This window comes from Oreochromis niloticus, linkage group LG17 (genome assembly GCF_001858045.2).
Source record: "Oreochromis niloticus isolate F11D_XX linkage group LG17, O_niloticus_UMD_NMBU, whole genome shotgun sequence".
In the NCBI taxonomy this organism is placed as follows: Eukaryota; Metazoa; Chordata; class Actinopteri; order Cichliformes; family Cichlidae; genus Oreochromis; species Oreochromis niloticus.
Window position 1 is genome coordinate 37,984,941 of NC_031981.2, and position 22,068 is coordinate 38,007,008.

The window sequence follows — 22,068 nt, forward strand, 5'->3', positions numbered from 1 at the left end:
CCCAAACAGGCTGTAAACTATTAGTGTGCAAACACAGGGCCGTGATCTGAGGTGAACGCATCGTGGATTTACTAAATCACAATCCATTTTCATGACAACCTGTGATGGTTGATTGTTGGTTAACCGAACATAGCGAACATTTTAGTTCCTGACATTTTAAAAGCACAGCCGGGCTTTCCAAGCATTAGCTGGATGGACTAAACCTGCGGCCCTCAGAGAGACGCCCTCTCTGCACACCAACACGAAACTGCCCCGAACAACACAGATGATGATGACGACGACATGTTGCTACAAATCTAAACACAAAAACGGTAAAATGCAATGTTTGGATTTAGCGCAAAATCATATTAATGCAGAGCTTCTGTGCGGCTGTTTATTTCTAACTTCACAGCTGCACATTAGCACCCTCAGAGTGGATCTGTCCCAGTGGGGCTGAAAATAAAAGAGCAAATGAAAATCTTAAACCAACACACAAAACCCTCTGACCCGGTTACCACGGTGATTTAGGCAGGAAAGAACAACAAAACCCAGCAGAGGGGGAGGAGCAAAGTGTGCACGCCAGATGTGCAGCAGTGGTGTTTGCACAGACATGTCGGAGGGAAGAAACTGAAACCGAACGTGTTCAGGCCCTGAGTGGCTGCTCTACAGTTCTCGTGACGCCGAAGCAATTTTGGCCACATTGATGAGCTGATCACATGATTTCTGAACAGCTTCTCATTGGAGGGTGGTTTTTTTTTTTGTTCCAGTGACGAAAGCACTAGAAAAAATAAACACCCCCCCATAAAGTCACACTGGTGTTTATACACCACTCTGCATTAGTTATTGCTCTCTGGCTCTGTCTCCCACAGCGTCTCTTGTCCCATGTCCTTCAAACCCAACCGGTCGCAGCAGATGGCCCCGCCCCTCCCTGAGCCCGCTTCTACTGGAGGTTTCTTCCTGTTAAAAGTTTTTCCTTCCCCCTGTCGCCAAAGTGCTTGCTCATAGAGGTTGGTCTTTTTGTGGGTCTTTACCCTGCACTATAAAACATGAGGTGTTGAATCTCTGAAAGTCTCTGAAAACTGAAAACACACTGCACAAGTGCAAAGATGACACCAGACCAGCAAAGCAGAGCCTTTGGTATTAATGTGGTCAGCCAGACACTTTTAATTTGAATTTTTTTAACAATAATCATAGAACCTGATCGCTGTCAAATGATTTAAGTACACCAAAGAGGTCCGTAGCTCTGCAGAACTCAGACCTGCACTCCTTCCAATTCTGCTGCTCAGAAACAAAATAAAATTAACCTTAAAAAAAAAAAATAATAATAATAATAATAAGGGGGGGGGGGGGGGCATACAGCGTCACTCTTACCAAATGTCACTCTCCCCCTGTGAGTAAGTGCTTGGTGGAAAGAGAGAGAAAAGGAACAGACAAAAATAGTAATCTCAAGATTGCTTGTAAAATTACTTATAAATGTAGATAATATTTGTATATAGGTAGATAAAGTTTGGTTGATTTAAGGGGGATAGCAAGAACTTAAAGGTCAATACAATCAGAAGGTCTTAGCTCACTAGCTAGGTCAACAGAGAGCCGGTTAAACATGCACTAAAGTAAAAGAAGAGAAAATTGAGATCATATCCAAATCTGAAACTACCCAATGAGTCTCTGATGCCAGATTGATTTTTCTTTTTAAATAAAATGGCTAATTGACATTATTGCACATGAGCAAAAGACAGTAATACTATTAGAGCTCTGTTCATTGACCCGCTTCTCCTCCTCTTCAACAGAGCGTCCTGAAGCACTTCAAAACATTCAGAAACCTGGTGACGTACGATGGTAAGGGATGTTTCATCAACAGCGACCAAAACGAGAAAAAAACAAACACTGGATAAAAACCTTGATGTGAGGACAGAACCAGCAGAGATGAAGGTAGAACACTTACATCATTGTGCTATAATGTACAGTAAATGGCTGCATAAGTGCTTTTTCTAAAGCTTGAAGGAAAAAACAAACAACGTATTTATTGTTGAGGCATCATTTAAAGTTGGCCTGTGCTATCCGTTCGGGGTGCCCATGTAAAATCCCAAAGGGTGGGAGGCGGGAGAGTAATGTTTGAGGACATAAAAAAAATAACGGTGACGATGTTACCCCTCGGACTCTGTCGTTTCAAAGATCGCTGCTACATTAAAACTGCACGGAATCATGTGCAACATCAGGAAAAGGCTTTGAAGAAGATTCCTCTGCACTCTGCTCCGGCTCGCTTTTTAGTTTTTTCCTTTTTGCTTTTGTGGGGGGGTTTTTTTTTGGGGGGGGGGGGGGTTGTTTTTTATACATGTTCTGCTGCCTCGTTATTGGTGTCGATTGGCAGTGTCCAGGTCCAATAACACGGCAGAGTGATTCAGTAAAAACACCGTAGTTGCAGTGAGGTTATTTAGGGGAGTCACTCTGGAGGAGGCTGACAGTCTGCGGCTCCGTCTCTCAGGGGCTTCTGCGCCTACTCGCGCTCACACGGGCCCGTTGACTGACACTTCCTGGGGCGGTGGCGTTTCCTCTCTGTTGGGACGACAAAGGAAACAGTCAGCTGCGTGCAGGAGACACACGATGCACATCCAGCACTACATGCTGTTAGACTGCAGTCTGTCTGCTATGGTGGCGGTTTGCTGCCTCCGTATGGAACAGCCTGGTGCTGTCAAGCTCCAAATACAAAGGTTTGCCTCATTGTGTGAGTGGGTAACATTTCCTTTGTTTCCCATTTAAAGCAGAAAGCTGAGCCAGCAATAACCCTGAGCTCCACTTCTGATTGAGAGTGGCGTCTCCGATATCATTTCCCCAAATGCACAAACTTTGACACTTGCAGATTCACCTCCACTAACATGAATGCAGTGCAAAGGTGCTGCTTCACATTTAGTGTGAATGCAGCAACTAAATATACTCCCAGGTAGTGCTGGGCGATATGACGATATATATCGTGTGGACGATAGAAAAGTTTCTATCGTGCCATTTGTCTTCTATCGTTTCTATCGTTTCTAACCCGAATTTTACAAATTATTACATAAAATATATCATTAACCCTTTAAAACCGGTCGGAGCAGGCAAACTCCGTTTTCCCTAACTATTTTTAAATCCCTGTAGAACTGTAACCACGTAAGGTAGCGCAATAATGGGTTTTTTTGCATATGAAACGGTAGGAGTTGTACTTACATCTTATTCCATTAGCTTGCCCTAGGTCACGGTTTCCTTCCACACATAGCTTTGCAAAAATTGCATAAAAAGCACTTCCAGCAACAAAAACATAATATTCCAGACTTGCAGCAACAAAAACATAATATTCCAGAAACAGGTTTTGCCGATCCGATCAGCTGTTCATAACACTTCCTACGCTGGAATATAACTCAGCGCGAACTATCGCATGTCCGCCATTACATGTCCGAAACCGGAAGTGATGTCATTTTCGCGGAAAATGTAGTTTTTTAAGCTTCAAAGCCTATGTTGGTGTTTTTAAAAGTCATGTTTGACTTTATGTTCTTCTGTATCGTTTCTGGGATGCTTAGAAGTCAAATTACACTGCTGTAAATCGTTTATTTTGATGCACATGCTGTGTTTTTGCAAATTTGCATTTATTTATTTTCATTTTTCCTGTAGTATATAAAAATTTGTGTATCTCAAAAATAAAACTATGAAGACACTCAAAATAAATCAATTTTAAGATAAGCTCTGGCGGACTTGGTTCTATGGTAGGTCTTAAAGGGTTAAATAGCCTGTGCAAATATATTAATGTTGTCTTCTCACTTTACATACTCTTAACTTTATGCAAGAGAAAATAAAGTATAAAAAAATGACATTTTTCACAAAGAAACTCTGTCTTGTTGTTTTGCAACATGGTGCTGCTTTACATGCACCCGGATTTGCGACATGCTTTACAGTAACTCAAAACAAAGACTGCACCCTCTCCACTCGCTGTTTAAAGACTGCATACTTTCCAGATGACCACAGGTCAGGTGGTATATCGTGATATATATCGTTATCGTGATATAAAATAATTCATATCGTGATAAATATTTTTTCCATATCGCCCAGCACTACTCCCAGGCTTTAACAACTAAATGTACTTAATAACAAAGATGTGTTTCTAACCAGAGGGGCTTTCTTCCTATTTGGAAAGTGTAATCCAAGTTAACTGATTTCATGATTCTTTGAAGGCCATGTGTCTGTTTTACACAACAACATGTTAAAAGTACTCCAGAGGTCACATCTGCAGGCGCTCAGCTCTTTAGCAGGCTTCTCCACCCCTGCTGGAGTCTACATGTGATCCAAACTGTGCAACACTGCTGAACAGCGTCAGCTCGTCTGCGAGCGTCTTTTGACTTTCACAGATGCGTCTCGATGCATACTCAATCATGCTGTGTGCTAAAGCATTATTTACTATTACATGTAGCACTATATTTACTGACTATTGTCATGATATTTCATGACTACTATTGTGCAGCATCACATTTTCTTAGCAAACCCATGATGTATTGCACTGCAGATGCAGGATTATTGTGCAGTTTTACGTGTAAAGAAATGCACTAGGAGCAGTTTCATCTTTCAACCAAACTACATCCGCTAACAGTGTGATGAGAGGCTGATGCTCGAGGCAGCAGGGAAGGATAGAAACACTCCCCAGCTGAGCTCGCGCACTGACATGCTTATTAATCTCTGTCTCTCTTCCACAGCATGTCTTTATCCTGTCTTCCTTCTCTCACCCTAACCAATCACAGCAGATGGCCCCGCCCCTCCCTGAGCCTGGTTCTGCCGGAGGTTTCTTCCTGTTACAGTTTTTTCTGAATGCTTAAACCCTAACTGTGATTCTTATAGCACAATTTCTAAAACTATTATTACTTATAGCAAAACCACTCACTGAGTTTGCAAAACTAAAAGCACAAACACTGCTTTGCACTCAGTTTGCCATTTTGTAACACACACTTTGCAAACCTGTAGCTACAATCCACTGCACAGCACTCTTTTTGCAGAACTGTAAACACAACTCACTGCTTTACACTCAATTTCCAAATTATCAACACACTCCTAGCAAAACTATACACATTTATGGCCATTATTTACACTATTTTATCAACTGTCTGGCACACTGTCACATGTGACAACTTTTTTAGATAATTAGTTCCCTTTGCAATCAGCCTAAGCACTATAATACAGGTAAGCTGTGTGTGTGGAGTACAATGGAGGGAGCAGGAAGAGTGAGAAGTAGAGGAGGCCGAGGAAGAGGACGTGGAGGTGAAGAAGTAGGATGAAGAGGACGACAAGGACAAGGAGGAGCAAGAGGAGGGAGAGGAGGACGAGGAGGGGGGAGAGGAAGGGTAAGAAGAGTAAGAAATAGAATTGCTGATGACATCAGAGCTACAATAGTGGACCATGTAATCAACCATGGAGTGACCCTGAGGGAAGCTGGCCAACGGGTTCAGCCTAACTCGAGCCGCTACACTGTAGCAAGCATCATAAGGACATTTTGAAATGAGAGTCGGTTAGTACAGTCACTTTGCACTAAGACTTGTAGCACTGCCATGCTAATGAGAAACACAACAATACCATAGATGTAAAATTACTGAAATTGTTACTTTACAGAATTGCTAGACGACCAGATGCTGGGAGCAGAGGAAGCATGTTCACTGCAGACCAAGAAACCCATATAGTCAATATGGTGATTGCAAATAATCCTATACTTGGAAATAAACACTTGTGTTTGTTTTGATGTGTGTGAATAAACACCAGTACTTGAAGTTTGGATCCCTCTATGCTTACGGATCTATGACAAAAGTATGAGCTCAAACTGACATGGCCTACCTTGTGCACAGAGAAAGCAAAAGCCAGATGTGTTTTTCATTCATACCATCAGTGTGTAGTTGGTGCATTGTGTGCTTATTAATATGATGGCTTGTGTTAACTGTTGGATACAAAAATACCATTTTTACAAAGGTGTGGTGAGTTAAGCAAAGGTTATTCGCTTTTACAAGAAAACTACAATGTTTTGCTGATTGGGTGAAGAGTTTTCTTATTTGTGTGTAGAGTTTTGCAAAAATAGCCAATAGTTACAAAAAATGTGCTTAAGCAATCAGAAAAAACTGTAAAAGGGAGTTTTTCCTTCCCACTGTCGCCAAAGTGCTTGCTCATAGGGGGTCATGTGATTGTTGGGTTTTTCTCTGTATGTATTATTGTAGGGTCTACTTTACAATATAAAGCACCTTGAGGCGACTGTTGTTGTGATTTGGTGCTGTATAAATAAAACTGAATTGAACTGATAGAAACACAACTGCTCTGATTCCAATCTATCCACAAAAGGTCGATATTTCTGCACAGCAGCCCGAAGGAAAAATATGTTTTACAGCTGAGTGATAAAACGATCACACGCCAATTTAAACCTGAGTTTAGCTCGAGCTGTTTCAAAGATGTTTGTGACAAAGACAGCTGAAGTATAATGATACTGAGAGTACAGATGGGAGCTCCTTCAAAGATGCTACACTGAATATCAACCAAAACTGAAATCCTGACAGTGTGCAGCAGTGGCTACTTACTTCCTGTCAGTCTGCATGTTTACAGGTGAATCCTCGGCAGGCTGCTGCTCTGAAGCTGTAGGAGGATCTGACAGGGAGAGCTTCTCCAGAGACGGGCACTCCTCGCTGCAGAACACACACACACACACATATATATGTATAATTTATTGATTTATTATGGTTGCAGTACAGGAAAAGTGCTTTTAGCTGTAAAATCAACCTGGGAGACCGGCAGATGGAAACAAACACAGAACAGCTACACTCATGGACACCCGTGCAGTCTGTGAATGCATCATTTTTACTGTGAAGACAGCCAACTGTCCATTTAGATTTGAGCATGTGAAAATGAACCCACTACTGTCATACAAAGGCACAGAAATGCTCATGTCTGTGTGGAGCTCAGCTCCATGTTAACATGACAAACTTGTAGTTGACCACAAGTCTTTACACTTCTCCAGAGGAGCTCCCAGGGCGATGCTCAACTGAATGCATGCAGCAATTTCAAATTCCAGCGCAGTCTATAATTACATCAATGTGGTAATTATGTTTCAAATATAGATGTTTACACACACACACACACACACACACACACACACACACACACACAGAGGTTTTGTGTGTGTGTGCAGCGTGGACAGTCTCAGGACTTTATCCCAAAGTGACGTTTCTCTTTCTTTGTTCAGGTTTTGTTTGTAGACGCTCGGGGCTCATGCTTTACTCGCCGTATACTTCCATAGGTTCGCCTATTTAACCTTCTGTTTCACGGAGCTTTAAACGGCTAACTGTTTTTACTGATACGATACATCCTGAAAGACGTGACGATGCACACCTTTTGAGGTCAGCCGTCTTGTTGCCCGGGGCACTGGCTGTTTCTGAGGTGGGAGGAGCACCAGCATTTTTGTCATCCTCCTCGCTGTCAGAGCCTCCGGAGGAGCTGCTGTCTGAGGCCACGAGTGGAGCCTTTCTCCCTTCTCCTGCTGGACCAGGGGAGGTACTAACATCTGCTGACAGACACATGCAGAAAAATACTGTTATTACACTTTTCTTCATTTATTGCCAACTCCAATTAAGAACAGGTGTTTGTGAGTTGGACAGGATCTGCCGACCAGAGCGGTGACGTGAGACTCACCGCTCTTCTCGTGGTTTTGTTTGGCTTGTTTATCGACATCACTGCTGCCCGTTTCCACAGGAGAGCTGCACCTGGGATCTGTCTCTGTACTGTGGGAAACCAGGAAGAGAGCACTGAGCATCGCGTTCCTATGAAGACCGTCACCAGTGCGGTCTGTAAGAAGCTCTCGTGTCTGTGCAAATGGAATCTGACTGCTCACCCAGAGAAAGGCTGGAACTCAGTGAAGTTAGCCCAGCCAGTCTGTGTCTCTGCCGCGCTCCCTGCTGAGCTCTCCCACCCGGGGGAGGTTTGGGATGCTGCGGTCTCTCCAGAATCCCTGAAATTTGCTGTCCAGCCAGGACCTGGAGATGACACAAAACACTTTTAAGACCTGAGGGGCTGTTTACAGGTTAGTGTGACATTTGGCTGCATTCCCATCTACCCGAATCTGACGTGTTCTGCTCAGAGTCTTCGTCCTCATCCGATTCAGATCCACGGTCCCGCTCCCGACCTCCGTTTTCCATGCTGCTCCTGGAGCTTCCCTCTGAGGTTTGAGAAACCCCGAACCTGGAAGAAAGAGAGAAGCTCATTAAGTTAAAGGGTTAATGAAAGAAATCCACGGCATGCAACAAAGTGCAGCGATGATGAAACACGGCATCAGCTTTACCTTGTTCTGGATTTAGCTTGTGTTGCATAGTTGATCTCCTTGTCGTCCCAGATATCCTCCTCCTCTTCAGCATCGTCAAACTGGCGTATCCTCTCTTTACAGCAGGCTTCAAATGCAGCTGCGTTGGCCTGTAAACAATGAAAGGAGAGCTTTCAGTGGGACTGCGCTGCATGGGTTAAACATTGTAACACATATTTATGGATGCATATTTAAGAAGGAGCATGTTGTGACTAATTAGCATTGATCTGGTCCTTTCACTGCACAGCAGCGCATCAGTGACGGTGGCAGCAGAAACACGGAGCTCACTCCTATCATTGGACGAGTTTTAAAAGAATCACACACACTTACACTGTTATCATCAGCATCTAGATTGAAGTTTATTTCGGCGATTCTGTCAAACGTAGCACTGAGGAGGGAGAACACACACAGAAGCAACAACACACACGTTACATAAAGCTTAGAAACTCAACTCCGTGTCTTTGTTGGGAGATTTCGATAAACTCTGCGGCAGCTCGAGCAGCCTCCTCCTGTGATACCTGGAGGGCTAAACTATCTGAACTACACAAAGACACCAAAGTTATCCTATGTCGCTGCAAGCCAGCAGTCAGAAACATGCTGGCCGCTGTTGCATTACAGAAATGTGAAGGCGTTTCCCAAAGAATCCCTGGAAACTACAGATCAGGATGAAAACTCTCTGAACTCCTGTCTGAGATGAATCGTGCTGTTTTAGAAGACTTACTTGATATTTTCATCATGTTCGCTAAACTCCTCGTCATTGAAGCCAAACTGATCCACAAAGCTGGCAGTCATCTGTTGGATCTGATAGTCTGAGAAAGCCTGTGAAGATCAAGCACAACTGGTGAGCTCGTACTTTTGTTCCTGGTTTTATGGTGAGTGGTGCGACAGCGTGTTAAGATTTGCTTCTCAGCGAGGCTGCGATACCTGTTGGAGCGACAGGTCGTTGGGGAAGGGGCTCTCCATGTCATCGTCCTCACTGGACGAGTGCATATTGTGAGTGCTTACCTGCAGGACAGAGTGCAGAACAAGCTCAGTGCAACAGCATATGTCACCGCAGCGTTAGAGTATGCGGAGGAAAACGACCAATGTGTCAGTCTATTGGAATGTACATAGGTCATGTAGAAGACCAGTGCTACCAGTGCTACCAGTGCAGCATTTACAACCAAACCCGTCTGAGTGACAAGTGTAATACTGCCTATTCATTAACGACACTTTGGAGTTTTGTTGCTGATATTTTTCATTTATTCGGTAAATCATCTCAAACGCCCAAATTTGCTGAAAAGGTTGGCTGCTCTGACACTGCTGTGGGCTGCATGCTCCTGTCCTGACTCACTGCTGCGGCTGCAGGACGCAGACCTGGACTTAACGTGGGGGAAGAAGAAGAAGAGGAAATGAGACTTCCAGCACTGTGCAAAGACACACAGCCAAAGTCATGAAGAACTATCTTAAGCATAAAGAAGAACAAGTACTGAAGTGATGGTCTGGCCCCCACAGAGGCCTGATCTCAACATCATGGAGTGTGTCTGGGATTACATGAAGAGACAGAAGGATGTGAGGAAGATCTGCGCTTAGTTCTCCACAATGTTTGGAACGACCTACCAGCCGAGCTCCTTCAACAGCTGTGTGCACGTGTACGTAGAAGAAGGCAAAGGGTGCTCACACCAAACGTTGATGTGACTTAGATTTCTCTTTTGTTAGTTTACTGCATTTTGTTGACTGATGAGAATAAATGATTAACACTCCCAGTTTTGAAAGCATTCTTTGTTCACAGCATTGTCTCACCTGCCTCAGACTTCTGCAGTGCTGTACCTGCCAGGTATTTGGTGGGAGGGACTCACCAGTTCTACTGTATTCCTCCTGTTAGTTTCTCTCAGGGTCTCATCCACGAAGCTCTCCCAGCGACCTCTGCAGTCTTCTGGCAGCTCTGGAAAAACAAACACTTGTCAATGATTTTCAGTTAAAATGGAAGATTTGATAGTCACACTGGACAATTCTATAAATACCTCTGATGAGGTCAGAGATCTGGGTCTGTACTGGTCCTTTCTCCAGGTTCTGGACCACCATGTTGGCTATTCTAGTCAGGTGACCCATGTTGCCTCTCCTGGTACCACCATCAGCCCTGACATTCACAGACACCCTTATTACCTTCAACTCAAAGCACTGATTTTAAGAAAAATAACACAGGAACCTACAGAAGGAAGACTCTTACTGTATTCTATCGTTCTCCTCCCAGGCATCAAGGATCCTTTGAAGCAATCGACACTTCTGGAAGAGCTAAGAGTTCAAAACAGCAACATGTGAGCGCTGTGATTTTGTGGAGATGTCTCAGTGTCGCGTGACGAGGGCAGGACATGTGTAACCACTTACATGTGCCACGAGCGCACCGTGGATGGAGGTCTGTGGGTCGCTCGTCCCGTCTGTTGTCGCGTCCTCCTCTTGCGCCTGAGGGCTGGACGCTGTGGCGCTCTCTTCGTGGTTCTGCAGGCCTAGGCCTGGCCGCTCCTCTGAGGAAGGATGGTTCAGGATAGAGGCCACACACAGCTCCACTTGGAAGTGCAAAAAGTTATTCCAGGAGTATTTGAAGAACAGATCCTACGGGAAGCAGACACAGGAATTCCAGTACACACATTTCATTTTAAACATTTTAGCAAGTTACTGAGAAAAAACATGAACAACTGTTTCTGTGCCCCTTTAAGACGTGCTGGTAATATTGGAGACTTATCAGTGTCCATGAACCAGTACAGCAGGGCAGGGTTATTTGAACCTGCTTTCACAGATGGGTAAAGAGTGCTTCCCAACTAACGTCGAACAAATCCCATGCAATTTCCCAAAACCGTGTTCAATATACAAACGGCATCTTATAAAGCATCTTCCAGAAAAGGTAGCCTTACCAGTAGCAGGTCCATGGTGGCAAGGTTACAGAGCTCCTGGCAGATATTGGGTGCATTGGTCTGGAGCAGGGCAGCCACCAGCCGGGCCACATGAAGGCGAGCATTCCCCAGTGGCTGATCTAGAAGGCCAAAGGTCGTCAATATTGCACTTTTCTGAGGAAAGAGTGAAAGGAGCATATGGACATTGTTTTGTCATCAAGTGAAAACTATAACATGAAATTTAAAAAACAACAGGGTCAGCTGTTCAATACTGGAAAATAAGACCAATGCAGTACCATTTCAAGACATGCAACTAGTGACTACAGTGTTCAAAGGCTCCACCTACCAGGCTGCATTACACCATGTCTATGCTTCATGCTTGGACTCTGCACTACACTGCAATCTTTACCTTGGGGGGATCCTGAAGAAGCTGCTGGAAGTCCTTTAAATGGGGCTCAATGGCATTTAAAATACTGCTGTTGACAGTGTAAGACCTTTCATAACCCTGAGAATACAGATCCATCAGCCCTTCCAACCTGACAGACACAAGCAGAGGCAATCAGCATATCAGCTCAGTGACTGTGACGGGTTTTTTATACTGTCTCAACAAAGAGGCGAGTAAAATACAAATTTACTACATGATGTCACTTAAGAGTCAGGAAGACACCAAAATTAACACAATTTACATCTTTAATGATTAAGAACTGGAGGGACTCACCCAGACCTCCTGGTCTCCAGTAAGGTAAGTAGCACTTGAGTTCCATTAACGATGGAGGCCTCGCTCCTCTCCCCCTCAAACATGTTCTTGAGAAGCCCTGCCACGCTCTCCTGCCTGGAACACATTTATGCACCATTAACAGGCCAGCTAGCAACAATGTGTTAGCTCCTGATGCAAAAGGAAGCATTTTCAAAAGGCACAAAGTCAAACTTACACACACACCCACACACGCGCGCGCACACACACACACACACAAAATCAAAGCTGTAGTCAAACAGGCTCTGCCAGCAGGTCTGTGTGTACACATGCTACAACCTGAGGTTTTCTTAATGCCTCTCCATTTCAGATCGAGAACTAAGCAAACAACAGTCAACAAAAACACTGGTGTGTTTCCGTGTGTGGTGTGGACAGAGCAGGAAGAGCAGGCATGGAGTGATGTGGGAAAGCTATCCCCACAGTTCCTAGAGAGAGTTGTACGTTACTACAAACATACAAGCGCTCTGCAAACTTACGATTCTAGCACAGCCAATAGTGGGTCAGCTTCTACATTCTCCTGCATCTGACTGGCCTGATCTCGGCTAAGGCGGATGATGTCACACAGCGTTTGGGACGCATTTGATTGTCTCTGAAAGATAAATAATCCAATCAAATTATTGGAACCCATCAATAGAAATGATTAGGACAGCATCGTGATGACACTCGGCCAGCACAGCAAGCTTTCCACTCACTCACCTCCTCATCTTTGCCAGCATGGATGAGCTCTGTGAGTCTCTGAACCAACCTTTCCTCATTTAACCACTAGGATTCAAAAGAAACGCATCATTTAAAATCATTCGACAGGTTCGAGCGTACTCAGAGGACATATAAGCCATTTCAGTAGCTTACATGCAGAACATCCTGTCTCAAAGGGGCAGGCTCCACACAACTGATGAGGCGAAGCAGCAGGTCCATCATGGCAGAGGCGTCAATGTGTTTCAGCACCAGACCAATAAAGCCTTCTTTTTTCTTTAAAAAGGTAATAACCTGGAAAATGACACAAGGTGAAATACTGTGGATTTTAACAGACAGCTAATGTCAATCTTTGATTTTCACATTTGTGGGTTTTTATGCTCTGTCGGCATGTTTTCACTGGAATCTTTCCACACATACCAGTGGATGGCCGGATCAATGCTAATCTGGAACCTTTGGAGGAACAGGCGGACTTCCCAAAGTGGGGACGAGCTAGGGCTGGGCGATATGGCCTAAAATCCATATCACGGTATAATTTGAAGCATGTGGGGTAACGATATATATCGCGATATATTCTTTTCTTCTGTATAATGTAATTACACAGTATAAGGCGCGCTTAAAATCCTTTCATTTTCTCAAAAATTGACAATGTGCCTCATGTATGAATTCTGGTTGTGCTTACTGACCTCAAACAGATTTTATGTGGTACACGGCGCTCAGGAATCTGTCAAAAATGTTTTAGTACGACTTTGGCTACTAAGCTGCACCGCTTGATGGATTGTCGGAGCATTACGGCTGCCGTAGTCAGGAGCCTCGCGGAGGAATCTGGGTCCTAAACTCCGACCGCTGCAGGTCCCAAAGTCAAACGAACACTGTGGCATCACTGAGAGTTAAAAACTGTCTAAATTCTTTCATCTTTAATAAAATGATCAGTGTTGCTGCTTTACCAGGTGTAACTATTAAGTTTAACATCCAGGCATCCATGAAAACAGGATTTATTACATTTAACAGAGTTAGAAGTTAGCAGGAAGTTAGCTCGCTAGCTTCCACCTAAACATGATATAGCATGTTCTGACTGAGAGATTTCTGAAACATTCAAACGTACAGCTCTGCTATCACTTCCAACATAAATGAAGACAGAAAACTAAACAGCAGTGACGTTTGTAGGGTTACTGAAGTTGGGCTAGCTGCTATATAATGATGTGCTACGTGATCGCTAGCGACACAGCTATGTTAGCATAACATAAACATAGTGAAGCTGGAGGATGAACGCTAACTTTTTTCCACTCGATAAAAGTTAACGTGAGGGTTCCTGATGGTTAGGGACAAATGCGATCGCATGGCAGGATGCTGTAAACGGACCAAACTTCAGTCAGGAGAACAACTGAGATAATCCATCCACAATACGAGGTTAGTCATTAACATACTGCAACAACATGGGAATAGAGCAGCTGGAGAGAATTCAACATTATTGAATCAATGGTACGGAAGTGGAGGAAGCGCAGTTTCTGGCTTTTCTCATTTTCCAAAAGTGCTTGGTCTCTTTGCGATTACTGTCGCCCGGCATAATTTGCAAATGATGTTGTTTGCAGCCGTTGCGATAATTTTGACAAAAACAGGCGCAGCTTGATGACACCATCAACATGCGCTATCGCGGTAGAGCGGTATAGTCAAAATCTCTACCGTTAGCCAAATTTATATCATTTCTACTGTATACCGTTTATACCGCCCACCCCCGGGACGAGCGTTTCTATTGACTCCCAGGAAACTCAGCAGACCCCACAAAACACCCCTGCTCCAGTTGCTAGTACTCTCTGAAACTTTGGTGTGTGGAAATGTTCCTAAACGATTCACTTAATCTGAGAGGAATTCATATCTTTTTTACCAGTTACCTGTTCAGTTTTCCTGGCAATGAGATTGCCGATGGTTTTGCTGAAGAAGCTGGCTAGTAGAGGATTGAGAGGTGGGTCCTGTTCCAGGAAGTGGTAGAGCATCTCGAGGAGAGACTCATCCCCACCCAGCTTATCGTTTATAATGGAAACATCTGAGGTCAGAAGCTCACAAGCAACATTGGGAAACCTTGCAGAGGGGGAAAAAACAGCAGACTGATATTAAGATCAGATCTCTGTGTCAAACTAAAGATTTCAAAGTATCACTGCAAGTCTGAATGAAGGAAAAATGAATGTGATGGGGTTACAGTTTCAAAATGTGTGGGGATTTAATCACAGCAGCAAAAAGTGGATAAACACAAAAAGCTGTAACAATTTCTTTTTGCTGCGTTCTTTTCAAACAACAGTGCATATAAACTTAAGCATTTAATCTAAAAATACCAACACGTGTATATCAAACAACAACAGCATTCTGCTGATAAAAAGTTCATAAATCCTAAATCCTGTGTATGTGCATGAGAGTTAGATTTCTTTACTATGTGACCCATGACCTGAATTATTAACTGAACAAGTGAGTTAACCGTGGTGCTTGTGTCTAATTAAAATCAAGGCAAATCAATTGTCCAACTCATAGGATCAACATCTGTCTTTGGAAATAGGTGATTGGTCCACTTTGTGTTCGTCTTGCTCCCAGTCTTCTATTATAACCAGTAAGTAATGTCCTCATTCTCCCAGCAGTCTCTGAGTGTCAGTGTGGGTTCTCACTTAAAGCGGCTTCGCTCCTCCAGATCAGCAGGTGGCTCTGTGGTGATGAGGCTGACCAGCTCCTGCATGCAGTGGTCCTGGGACAGGAAGAGGAGCAGCCGACGGTTTTGGGCCTTGCACTCCTGCAGGACGTCATCCTCCTCCATCAGCTCTCTCAGCGTCACGTCCTCCCTGTCCAGCAGCTGGTCAATGTGGGAGGAGGTGTGCAGGTCAAACTTCCAAAACATGGTGGCCGCTGGGAGGGGGGACACAGCCCTGGGCCGACAGAGCGAGGAGAGACGTGAGAGGAGTAGGAAAGTTAAGAGTGAAAGGTTGGGATGAGGAAGCAGGGGCTACGAGCTGGTGTAAACAAACAAGAGGAATAGTACAGCACTAGTACTTTTATCCGTTTTATACCAAAGACAATGTTCACAGGAACGGTAATATTCTGGGATTATCTTTAATCTGTCCTGTAAACAGTATTCTCTCACAGCCTAATGTGACTCGTGTAAGATCTAGCCAACTGTAGTTGTTGCATTAATGTAGAGCACATCATACAGCCTGCACTGAATTTTTCATAGGTTTATGAGACAGAAACATATGGCCTTGTCAGTTAGGGCTGTGCGATATGACCAAAATCTCATATCCCGATATTAAGACATCTATCGTCCGATAACGATATAAATCACAAAAATGTAACATTTTCTGTAAATTCTGTGAATGTCGGGCAGCTCGACTTGCGTGAAGCGTTTCCAGCTGGGCGTCGCGTACCTGGAGTCGAGTGTTTTAACTGATGCATGAAACGATACATTTTTAGACATAGGTTGTAATGGCCGCCGTTTTCTTTGTGAGTATTTATTACACAGCGTGCTGCGGGGAAAAGCCTGTTCTAACGTTTGAGTCTAAGGTTTATTTTTTAGCACCTGACGGCTCTTTTTTGCTTCTCATCCGTAAACACTCTGCATCTTTCACGTGATTCAGTTTATTTTGAAAAGTCTCAACAGGATCTTGAGCTTTATTGTGAAAGGTTTATGTGGAAAATAAACAAGCGGACACGAGGTGGTTTTACCGTCGTTGTTGCTAACGACAACGCATAAAAATAAGCGCTTGTCCGTCTGTAGTGTGGTTATATTAAATATAAGAGAAAGAGAGAACTTTAGGAAATTAATATAGCCACTACAGTGACCATCAAAATAATGAAAAAATATTGCCGTAAACAGTTTATTTTGCGACACCACGAAACAAACGATAGTGTAAAATGAAACGATAGACGTTTTTATATCGTAATCCGATATATATCGTTATATCGAACAGCCCTATTGTCAGTGTTCGTGTTAAGCTGTGAGACATCAGGCAGCGTCGATGGCTGTAGAAATTCAAAACTGGACCGTAACTGACGATCTAACGTAGCATGGAGGCGATATCAGTTAAGACAGAAAACGTTGTCATGATTTAAACGCACATTTCTGCAACAGCTAGGGTATTGGTCCAAGTAAACAGTCATAGTGTAACTAGAAAAAGACACAAATGCCTGACAGTAAAGTGTTCACACATACCAGTGGATGAAATGTGGATATCTTTAATCAGACCTCCCCCACGGGCAGGCAGGCATTTGTGTTTGTGCAGACGACAGAGAGTGTGGCGAGGCCTGGCATTTATCAGCATGGGTCTCCTCTTAAAACGCGGGCCTCTTTAGGAGATGGGACGCTGAGAGGCTCACCATACCCTGCACAACAGGAAGGTTGATTATTAACTGACAAAAGGTACCAAGAGTCAATTATTTTAGTAATCAAGTAACCTATTGCTTATTCTATCAATAAATCGGATAAGAAATACTTCTGTCTTATTAATGAGAAATAATACATAATAATAATTTACATCATGTGTTGTGTTCAAAAGACAAAGAAAAAAAACAAACCCCCACAGGTCTTTCACTGCAGTTTTTTATAATGGAAACCAATGTTTTTAATACTCTGAGTGCACACAACGTCTGCCAAACAGGTAAGCGCTCGCATTGCACGCACCTGCCATAAAAAAAAAAACAATCACACTTTTTAAAGAAAAAAAATGTCTTAGAATAAATATTCAAAAGTACAGTAAATAAGTCATACATACTACCGAAACCTAAGCACAAAGTAAAACTGCCTTTACTCTTCTTGGAGGGCATTTTGTGTAAGTGGGCTAGTGAATGAGTGTGCATGTGTGAGTCTTTAAAGAAACAATACAATGAAGAAAAGCAAGAACATCAGCATTCTCCGAGGTTTGCCCCCACTTTGGATGCAACATTTCCTGCTCCAAAAAACAGACATTCTGATGGCGTTTTCACACCTTGAGCAACTGTTGTTGGCACTATATAAATAAAATACAACTGAACTGAACAGTGAACATGTTACTGACTGACGTTGACACGCCATAGACCATATTAATAATAATTCAGTGTCCTGCCTAACAGACCCAAGTCAGTCACCCATGTGTACTTTTACTGTCTTACAAAAAAAAGAAATATATGTATATATGTAATACAATATGTTTCACTGAAGACTGACATAAATATGGTCTAGTATACATTTTCCCCCCTTTATCCTTCTTGTTACAAGTATCACTTCCTATAAAGCAGGGCGGTTGGTAAGAAGCTGCCTAAATTGAACATCATATCAGACTAATTTAACGGTTCATCTGCATATTTTATTTTGACTTTGGCAACTTTACTGCAGGTTTTTCTGTGTAACACAAAAGGTGGTGTATGGCAGCAGCTACAAAGCTTTTCTTCACGTTGGAGTTTCCTGAATGTGTTTTTTCATTAAAACAACTTTTTCCACGTAAAAAAGTGTCCCCAAGTTCCTCAATATAAATACGAGGCATTATTTATTTGACCTGAAGAAGTGAGTTCTCTCTTTTGCTTTTGACCAGTGAGAATTATTTAGTTTATTAGATACTTATGTTAACTAAAATATCGTTGCATAAAGATGTTATTACGTTCAATTTCTGAGAGAAAATTACTAATATTTAATAATAATACTACTACTACTAATAATAATAATAATAATAATAATAATAATAATGGATTGCATTTATATAGCGCTTTTCGAGACCCTCAAAGTGCTTTACAATTCCACTATTCATTCAGCTTAAGTTGAGCATAAACAGTGATTTATATCATGACACGTATCAATACCAACTGACAGGGAACAACGTGAGATACTGTTATAAGATTATTTTCCATGTCGCCCAGCTCTACTTGTACCAAAGTTGACCTCGTTATTTGAAGACTTCTCCATGGCTATCTGACAATACACCTCTTTGACTTTCTATATATGACAGAGTAACACTTTGTACAAATGCTTTGTGCATGCTCATTACTCTACACATTGACTGCTTAGGTCAACTTCCCCCTCTTCTCTGGTTTAAAAGCTCAATGTAACATAATGTTAGAATCCATTAAAATAAGAGAAAAGTAATAATAAAGTACGAAATGCTTTTGTGACCAGGCTGTTTGGATTGTTTCCCCCCCCCCCATGCAGTTACTGTGGCAGCTAATCTAGACAACCTAACACACAAGCAAAGACACAAAACAGCTACATCTGCTGACTCTGTCAAAGCCAAAGTGTCTCAGCGGGCAGTGCAACAGATCTAACTGTTGACCGTGGAAGTAAAACTACAGGAGGAAATCAAAGTGCTTCCCCATTTTTCTTTTCCTATTTTCCCGAGGAGGATCTTTCCTTGCACATGCAGCAGCAGCAGCAGCAGCAGCAGCGTCCATCTGGCATGCATTTACAGAGTACACAAGTGCAATAATAACCCACTGAATGCTCCCTGTGGACACCGAGCAGGAAAGCAAATGCTTGACTTTACATCCAAAATAGAACCGACCAGAGTCAACCTCAACAAAAACAGACTTCTGGCACATGTAAGAGATGATGGAAAAAAGGGAACAATGGCACACAAAGGGCACACATGTGGATGATGTGAGCCAATGACAGCCTCTAATTAGTCGAGTTAAAAAAAGCTGTACAATCAAGCGAAAGGGAATCCCACCTGACTGTTGCCATGAACTCTCCTTTTACTCACTGTGAATGTAAATAAAGGTCCAGCTGATAGCGAATCAGTGTTCACTGGGTTGTACTAGAAACCTTGTGACATGAGCTACCAAATGATTAACCAATCCGCACACTTCAGAGGGCAAACAGAAGCTGCAGTTTTTGCAGTTTAGTGCTTAATTGCATTTTAAAGCACAGAAGCTGTAAAAAAAAAAAAAGATTAAGTGCACAAGACATATCTAATACAGGTGATGGTCCCAAAATAGTTGAAGTTAACAGTTAACATTATGGAGTACCTTTGTCAGCCGTCAACCATGACATGGCTTCAGACTTTGATCACATGATGGGAATTTGGTAACGTGCCACATTTTATAAACTGTTGTAACTAAAGTGATTTCTTAAAATTGTTTGACAATAAGAGACACACTGGTGTGTAACTAAAGACATGTAAGCTGAGCTTCCACAGTACTGGCATGAAATGCACATCAACTGACTGACGGTGTGGGCTCAGATTTCTGTTTACTTCAACTCCAGAGGAGGGCACAAATGTCCAAATGATACCAGACTAATATGGGATCGATGCTACAGTCACCAGTAACTCCAACATGAAAGATTAAACTACAGCTTCACCTACAGAGTGTGTAGTTACTTCCAACTCAGTAAGTCTGCGTTGCTGCTGGCCTCAGCCGACTCCGAACACCCCTAAAGTAACGTTGGCTCTTTAGTCTCCGAGCTATAAAAAACAGATGCAGCATTTAAAGAGACGTATTGGTGAGAAAATGAGTTATGTTAACGTCGACGGGACTAAACATTAACACTTAACGACTACGTTACATTAACATCGGTTAAGTAATCCAACAGCCATTACTGAGTCCTTGTGCGAAGTTAGCCGATAGACCAGCACTGGTATCTCGATCAGTGTTAATTCACGATATTTAGACACCAACTTCTAAAGTTGGGGAACAACTCAGCTAAGGTTAGTTCCTCCTTTTCTCTGATTAGCACATAAGCTAATTAGCTACCAACGGTTAACGTGTACTGAGCGACCAACTTAAATAGCTCTCTAACTTGGGTTTAACTTTGTCGCTGCTGCAGCAGCAGAGTTAAGATTAGCTCTCCGCTCAAACTCACGATAAGAATTCCCGATTAAAACGTACCTTTGGTTGAATGTCCGCTGCGAGTAATTCCGTGTGATCCGAGTTGTTGCTGGAGTTTTTCGTTAAGCAGCCAGCTACTAAATCACTAGCTGTCCAGCTACTGTTAGCTAGCCGTATGAGCTAACATACGCTAGCCTGTGAGCGAATAGTGATTTGTTTTGAAGAAGGGGTCAGTCTGCGACAGCACAGACCGCCGTTAGCTAGCTCAACTTAGCTAACGATAGTCAAATGTGGCTAAGAAGACTACAAAATAAACTGTTGCCCCGCGTGAATGACTACGTGGTGTTAATAACAATCCGTGTTATTTCAAATGCAGAGTGTATGATACGTACTCGCACACAAAGTAATTCAAACGCGGGGCTAAGTTTAGCACGCAAAGCAGGAAAAACTCAGTCATATTTTTCGAATCAAAATGGCGACATGGTTGCGGGCGCGCGCATCGGGAACGTGCCTCGACTTGAGACAGTGCATCGAGCTCTGCAAAACATCTTAAAGCGCTGAGTGATGCGACACTATTATCACGCATCAAACTCCTCATTTTCACATGAGATACACATTATTTCAGAACGTGCTGCTATAAGGACCTGTCTGAAGAGTGCTATTTATATTTAATTGCATTTTAACTAGTATACATTTACAAAAAATCTCATTCTTTAGAGATATAAGCCGCACTTCATTTGTTTATGTTTTGCTTCCTGTTTACTAAAAGCATACCTGGATAGAGACATGCACAATGGCACTATCAGATTTACCTCCCGAAAAATCAACATGATCCAAGCAGTGTGAGCGCATCTTGTTAGAGAATGGAACAAAAAGTGGGCAACATTCAAAGAAGAGTGCTTTTCTTTTCTTGTAATGATATGGACTAATTATGTCTGAAATAAGATTAATGATCTTCCCTGGAGACTGGAGTACAATTCCTGAAGACTACAGAAAGAAATGACAAGAAAACTGCTTAAGAGAGCTCAGTCTGTGTTGAAGAGTAGAGGTGCTCATACCTAATATTGACTTGCAGGTTGTCAGAATTGTACAGTCTCTATTTTTGCCTTATATTTGGACATATTTCCCATTTTACTAGCAAAATAAAACCCATAAGGGCAGACACATGGTTTTTGCCTGAGTGTGCAGCAGTTTACATTAATAGTCAAAATGCAACTTTCTTTCTGTGTTTGATGACAATCATTTTAGACAAATATTCTCTTCAGTCAAAATATTTATTAGAGACTCTATGAAAACAATATGAAGCAGTTTCATCTGAAACAAGCTTAATTATAACTAAATATGCATGGATAGCACATGTAGGATGATCTAACAAGTGTTTAAACTATGGCAGCAGATATTCTTTATTAAGGATAAAATGAACTTTTTTCTGCTAAAACAATGTAAAACGTGGATAAGTAATTCGGGCCGCTAGAACCTGAACTTTATGAGCAACATGAAATATAATAGAAAGTCCAAGCATTCAGATTTTCCAGTCACTCTCACGACTGACAGGATGACCTGTGACAGGTCTTAGCGAATCTCCCTAAAACATAAAGGAGGAACTGCGTCGATACAGAAAAGAAAATACTTTTCTGTCTGATTAAATATCCCAACGACGTCCT

General features: G+C 42.6%; 1 protein-coding gene across 5 annotated transcripts; it reads right to left on the reverse strand.

Annotated features, from left to right (window-relative positions):
* Positions 1-1,112: 1,112 nt before the first annotated feature.
* Positions 1,113-20,905, reverse strand: ppp6r2a (protein phosphatase 6, regulatory subunit 2a). Of its 5 annotated transcripts, XM_025899691.1 has the most exons (26): positions 20,465-20,905; positions 19,942-20,040; positions 17,189-17,294; positions 16,827-16,996; positions 15,292-15,546; positions 14,530-14,716; positions 12,794-12,931; positions 12,641-12,706; positions 12,421-12,533; positions 11,909-12,022; positions 11,600-11,726; positions 11,212-11,364; positions 10,688-10,912; positions 10,530-10,594; positions 10,324-10,439; positions 10,159-10,244; positions 9,245-9,325; positions 9,042-9,139; positions 8,651-8,708; positions 8,303-8,430; positions 8,078-8,202; positions 7,856-7,997; positions 7,657-7,745; positions 7,357-7,531; positions 6,549-6,653; positions 1,113-2,532 (listed from the first exon to the last, which is right to left on the reverse strand). In XM_025899691.1, the coding sequence occupies exons 5-26, from the start codon at positions 15,516-15,518 to the stop codon at positions 2,484-2,486; spliced, it is 2,667 nt and encodes an 888-aa protein (XP_025755476.1). In that variant the 5' UTR covers positions 15,519-15,546; positions 16,827-16,996; positions 17,189-17,294; positions 19,942-20,040; positions 20,465-20,905; the 3' UTR covers positions 1,113-2,483. The 5 variants fall into 5 exon arrangements, with proteins under 5 accessions (XP_025755476.1, XP_019202215.1, XP_019202214.1 ...); XM_019346670.2 differs by lacking the exon at positions 19,942-20,040; XM_019346669.2 differs by lacking the exon at positions 17,189-17,294.
* Between the last annotated feature and the right edge of the window lie 1,163 nt (positions 20,906-22,068).

Coding starts and splice junctions, on each gene's coding strand:
- ppp6r2a (XM_019346668.2), bottom strand. CDS start 15,518: ATGTTTTGGAAGTTTGACCTGCACACCTCCTCCCACATTGACCAGCTG. Junction 11,365..11,599: donor TTCTTCAGGATCCCCCCAAG/GTAAAGATTGCA, acceptor CTCTTTCCTCAG/AAAAGTGCAATATTGACGAC. Junction 9,326..10,158: donor GGAGGAATACAGTAGAACTG/GTGAGTCCCTCC, acceptor TCTGTCCTGCAG/GTAAGCACTCACAATATGCA.